At 37.9% G+C, this 5794-nt stretch overlaps 1 protein-coding gene across 9 annotated transcripts in view; it reads left to right on the plus strand.

Moving 5' to 3' along the window:
• The window catches only part of RHOT1 (ras homolog family member T1), a 72016-nt gene that overhangs the window by 40506 nt on the left and 25716 nt on the right, over window positions 1–5794 (plus strand). For all 9 annotated transcript variants that reach the window (XR_001829156.2, XM_017542078.2, XM_017542080.2 and 6 more), the window contains exons 12-15: window positions 1018–1102; window positions 1465–1610; window positions 3228–3328; window positions 4978–5108. Coding sequence is in view for 8 of the 9 variants with exons in the window: in XM_017542078.2 (XP_017397567.1) it covers window positions 1018–1102; window positions 1465–1610; window positions 3228–3328; window positions 4978–5108 (463 nt within the window). In the remaining variant the exon portion in view is untranslated. The remainder of the gene's footprint in view (window positions 1–1017; window positions 1103–1464; window positions 1611–3227; window positions 3329–4977; window positions 5109–5794) is intronic.

The raw sequence follows: 5794 nt of genomic DNA on the forward strand, positions 1-5794 counted from the left end.
CACTGCACTACAGCCTGGGTGCCAGTGCAAGACTGTCTTAAAAAAAAAAATTTTTTTTTTTTTTGTAGAGATGGATTTCACTTTGTTGCCCAAGCTGGTCTTGAATTCTTGAGCTCAAGTGATCCTCCTGCCTCAGCCTCCCAGAGTGCTGGAATTACTGGCATGAGTCACCATGCCCAGCACTCAATGCATTTGGTTAATGTTTATTTTATTTATTTATTTTATTTTTATTTTTAGGAGTGAAAAGGGAGGGAACGGGAAGGGCGGGAGAGAAAGGGAAGGGGTTAATGTTTATTAAACTGAATTTGGGTTGGGTAAAAAAGGTCAAATCAGGTAGAAATAACTTATCTTTACATAATTTTCAAATCATTAACAATATTGGAATTAATATGAAGCTCATAAGTACGACTTAAAATTTGTCTGTAGGAAGAACAAACCCATGACAGGTAAGTCAATATTATTTGTAAATTTTTAAAATTAACTTGTCCTTCTGATATTTAAGAAAATGGGCCTGGTGCAGTGGCTCATTCCTGTAATCCCACCACTTTGAGAGGCCAACGTGGGTGGATTGCTTGAGCCCAGGAGTTTGAGCCAGCCTGGGCAACATGGTGAGACCCCATCTCTACAAAAAATACAAAAATTAGCCAGGCATGGTAGTGTCCCAGCTACTCAAGAAGCTGAGATGGGCAGATCGATTGAGCCCAGGAGGTCAAGACTGAAGTGAGCTATGATCATGCCACTGCACTGTAGCCTGGGTGACAGGGTGAGACCCTGTCTGAATTTTAACAAGAGAAAAAAAGAAAATGTTTTTATTTTGGAATGAGCATTATTGTGACTTTTCTGAAGAGTGCCAAAATCACTCCAGAGAGTTTCCTTGGGAAAGTCTAAATGATATCAAGTGAAGATGTTCTTGTAAAATGGTGTTACTTCACAAAAGACTTGTTGCGATTTTATATTCATTTCTTAAATTTTAAAATTTGATTAATGATTTATTTTACTCTTGAATTTTTTCAACAGGCTAAAAATACCTCCTGATTGCACTACTGAATTAAATCATCATGCATATTTGTTTCTCCAAAGCACCTTTGACAAGCATGATTTGGTAAGCTTTTAGCTGTAATTTTCCATAAACCATAGCAAAATATTTTTTCTGTGAATTATGTAACTGTTCCCTGAGCTATGGGATGTGTCCGTCACATACCAAAAACTGCTTAACTTCTCTGTGTTAAATTCGCAAAAATGTTTTCTGCTGTTTACCTTTGTTGTTTTCTCAAGATGAAAATGTCTAATTTCTAATACACTCACAGGTTTTCTTATATACATGTGAGGAATTTTCTTGATAAAATGTAAAATTTCATTTGTTAAGTCGTTTTTAAAAGCATAGCTTTACTACATTAGGGGGCTTTTGTGTTGGGAATTATTCTGTTAGATATCCAAACATTGTGTATCTTTGTGTATCTTCAGGACAGAGACTGTGCTTTGTCACCTGATGAGCTTAAAGATTTATTTAAAGTTTTCCCTTACATACCTTGGGGGCCAGATGTGAATAACACAGTTTGTACCAATGAAAGGGGCTGGATCACCTACCAGGGATTCCTTTCCCAGTGGACGTGAGTATAGAGCTCACCTCTTTCCTCTAGAGTTACAAATAGTTTAAAATTATGGCGTATTACATTTGTCACTTTGTAAGCTTGTGAGATCTTATAAAATGCTTCAATCATAATTGCCTCTAAGCAAGATTAGCTGCTGATATCTCTAAGATCAACTATAAATGTTCTGTGAATTGATCAGGAAGGGATTGTTTTCTTTTGGATGATGTACAGGGAAAAAGTAATAAGTCTTATGTGAAAAGCAACTAAATTTTAGTAGTTTTTTGTTTGATTGGGGGATTTGGAAATGTCATTGCTACTGCACAATTCTTACTCTTTCAGAATATGAGGAGAAGCATATTTTACTTGACACTGAAGACTGTTGTTTTGTTGTTATTGTTTGTTTTTAATGAACTCTTTTTATTTTTTGAGATGGAGTCTCACTTTGTTGCCCAGGCTGGAGTGCAGTGGCACGGTCTCAGCTGACTGCAACTCCGCCTCCTGGGTTCAAGCCCTCCTGCCTCAGCCTCCTGAGTAGCTGGGATTACAGGCAGGTGCCACCACGCCAAGCTAATTTTTTGTATTTTTAATAGAGACAGGGTTTCACTGTGTTGGCCAGGCTGGTTTCCAACTCCTGGCTTCAAGTGCTCTGCCCGCCTCAGCCTCCCAAAGTGCTAGGATTACAGGTGTGAGCTACCACACCTGGCCTTTTAATGAACTCTTAGTAAGATTTTGTGAGGATTTGTCTACAACCTAGTTATAGCATGGTTGATATTATGCCTAGGGTATTAAGGGAATCTTCTGATCTTGCATGCTGACGTAATTGCTTTAGCCTTAACTTACTCAACATTAGGATCTTTTCTTTTTTCAAATATGTAAGAAAGGCTAATTTCAGATACCTTTCAACAATTTTTGCACTTTTGTCACTTTTTCATAAGTGTTTTATTAAGTCTTCAACTAGCTAATATTTGAAGATATGTTAACTTTATATTAACTTACAAAGTATATCACATAAAATATCCCCACTCTTATCTAGATTTTATCAAGCACTCACCACTTATCTTTGTGCTCTTGCTGTTTCTGGGTAGATGGAGTAGAGAGAGGAATTACTCACCATCTTGCATTCTTCTCCCTTTCTTCTCTGCCTTAAGAATGGCAGTGTAGGCCAGACAATGTGGCTCATACTTATAATCCTAGCACTTTGGGAGGCCAAGGTGGGTGGATCACTTGAGCTCAGGAGTTCAAGACCAGCCTAGGCAACATGGCAAAACCTTGTCTCTACTAAAAAATTACAAAAAATTAGCCAGGCTTGGGGGCATATGTCCCGTAGTCCCAGCTACTTGTGGGTAAAGATGCAGGAAGATCACTTGTACCCAGGGAGTTGAGGCTACAATAAGCCATGTTTGCACCATTGCACTCTAGCCTGGATGACAAAGTGAGATCCTATCTTTAAAAAAATAATAATAAAAGAATGGCAGTATAGGAAAAACTATGGTTGGGCACATAGGAAATTAAAGTAGTCTGGACAAAAATTGACTGGGTCTGGTGCATAAAGTTTTTTTATCTGTTGGCTTTTTTTTTTTTCCCATAAATATTCTTTTAGGAACTTTTCACATTTTAAATCCTTCTCTTTCATAGGCTAACGACTTATTTAGATGTACAGCGGTGCCTGGAGTATTTGGGATACCTAGGCTATTCGATATTGACTGAGCAGGAGTCTCAAGCTTCAGCTATTACAGGTAAGTATCTAGATACTATTCAACTCATGATTAGAGATCTTTTTAAAGACTTCAATTTCAAATGTAACAAAGAGTAAAAATAAACTCATCTTCATTAGTCCTGCATCTACACTCTATTAGTTTTCCTCGTGATCTGGTATTTTCTTTCGTGTTGAGGTGCTTGATTTTATTGTTTATGAAAAAGAAAGAGTAGAGACTGCTTTTTGTCTACTCCCTGGGGATACTCCACTGATGAAAATGAAGAAGAGCTATTACTAGTCGATCTTGCATTTTAATTTTCTTTAAACATTAAAAACAATGCCTGTTAACTTGTTTTCTGTATTAATACATCTTTCACAGATCTTGCAATGTAGGCCAGGCATTCTTGCCAAGCAATGTGCACCACTTGAAGTAAACCATAGGTGTGGAAATAAGTTAAGGAACTGATCATTTCAAGAGTTTCTTATACCCCAATTGGTACTTTTATATATCTTAATGTTAAATAATGTGTCACAATATGGATGTTCTATAACTTATTTAACTATACCATAATATGTATTTTTATAATTTTCAGTTTTTTTCTATTAGCACTAGTATCTCTGGTGAGGTCTGTTGTAGTTCAGTCTTCGGGTATAGCCTAAGGAGGTCTCTTTACCTCAGGAAGGGATGCCTGCTCTCCTGATGACATAGCATTTTTTCTGGCCTGCCTCTTTTACAGTTTACGTTAGAAAGACTGGCTAACCCCAAAGTGTATGTCCCTTTCCCTTTCAGGGATCCATCTCCAAGAGAGTGCAGATTTGAAATAGCATCTTGTAGTTTATAATATGTGACAGTTTATCACAGAAAAAATTAGATGGAATATAATCTTGGCTATATTCTTTTTTTTTTTTCTTTTCTTTAAAAAAAATTTTTTTTTTAAAGATGGGTCTTCACCATGTTGGTCAGGCTGGTCTTGAACTCCTGACCTCAGGTGTTCCGCCCGCCTCGGCCTCCCAGAGTGCTAGGATTACACGCGTGAGCCACCGCGCCTGGCCAATCTTGGCTATATTCTTAGTGATTTTCATTCCTTTGGAGGACATTTTTCTTATAAAAATATACTAATTTTATGATGAAATAAATGTTTGATTACTAAAAATTCACATTCCAGTCAACTTGCAGAAGTGCATTTTTTCCACTAAGTGGGGCCCTTCTGCATTCTGTGCACTTCATTCACATACAGCTTGACTGTTGTACAGTGTGTTTGTTTATAGATCAGATACTTCATAAAAGTGATAAGCGGCCGGGGACGGTGGCTCATGCCTGTAATCCCAGCACTTTGGGAGGCTGAGGCAGCAGATCATGAGGTCAGGAGTTTGATACCAGCCTCACCAACATGGTGAAACCCCGTCTCTACTAAAAATACAAAAATTAGCCGGGCGTGATGGTGTGCATCTGTAATCCCAGCTACTTAGGAAACTGAGGCAGGAGAATTGCTTGAATCCAGGAGGTGGAGGTTGCAGTTAGCCAAGATTGTGCTATTGCACTCCAGCCTGGGTGACAGAGTGAAACTCTGCCTCAAAAAAAAAAAAAAAAAAAGTGAGAAGCAGCAATGCCCTATTTTGCAAAAGGTGGAATGGAGGCTCAGTGAATCTAAGTAGTACATATTTAGTGGAGTTCTTTTTTCCTTTTAGTAACAAGAGATAAAAAGATAGACCTGCAGAAGAAACAAACTCAAAGAAATGTGTTCAGATGTAATGTAATTGGAATGAAAAGCTGTGGGAAAAGTGGAGTTCTTCAGGCTCTTCTTGGAAGAAACTTAATGGTGAGAGTTCTCATAAAATTCAATTTTATTCAACAAATTTTTATAGTTACAAGTTTACATAATGTTTTCATAGCCATTGACTTTTTTAGATAATTATTAGAACTCAGTGGCCTACATATATTAGTCAAGAACAGTCTAAACAATAATCCTGTTGAACTATCTTTGTTTTATTGGTATTAGCTATCATTTGTCTTTTTTTAACCACTGTTTAAATGGACATTAAACGACTGTGGATGTGAAGGCACCTAACACAGTCCTTGGCATGAAGTAAATGCAGAGTAAATATTTTGAATTGAATATTGATACCGGGCCTGGTGGCTCACACCTGTAATCCCAGCACTTTGGGAGGCCAAGGCAGGTGGATCACGAGGTCAGGAGTTCAAGACCAGCCCAGCCAAGATGGTGAAACCCCATCTCTACTAAAATACAAAAATTAGCCAGGCATGGTGGTGGGTGCCTATAATCCCAGCGACTTGGGAGGCTGAGTCAGAGAATTGCTTGAACCCTGGAGGCGGAGGTTTCAGTGAGCCAAGATTGCACCATTGCACTCCAGCCTGGGCAAAGAAGCAGACTACATCTCAAAAAAAGAATATTGATATCTAGTTCTTACTACTCCCTTGAGTAAGAAGAAGGCTGACATGTCATGTTTCCTTTCTTCTTCTTCTTTTTTTTTTTTTTTTTTTTTT

The sequence above is a fragment of the Cebus imitator genome, unplaced genomic scaffold, assembly GCF_001604975.1.
Source record: "Cebus imitator isolate Cc_AM_T3 unplaced genomic scaffold, Cebus_imitator-1.0 Scaffold140, whole genome shotgun sequence".
In the NCBI taxonomy this organism is placed as follows: domain Eukaryota; kingdom Metazoa; phylum Chordata; class Mammalia; order Primates; family Cebidae; genus Cebus; species Cebus imitator.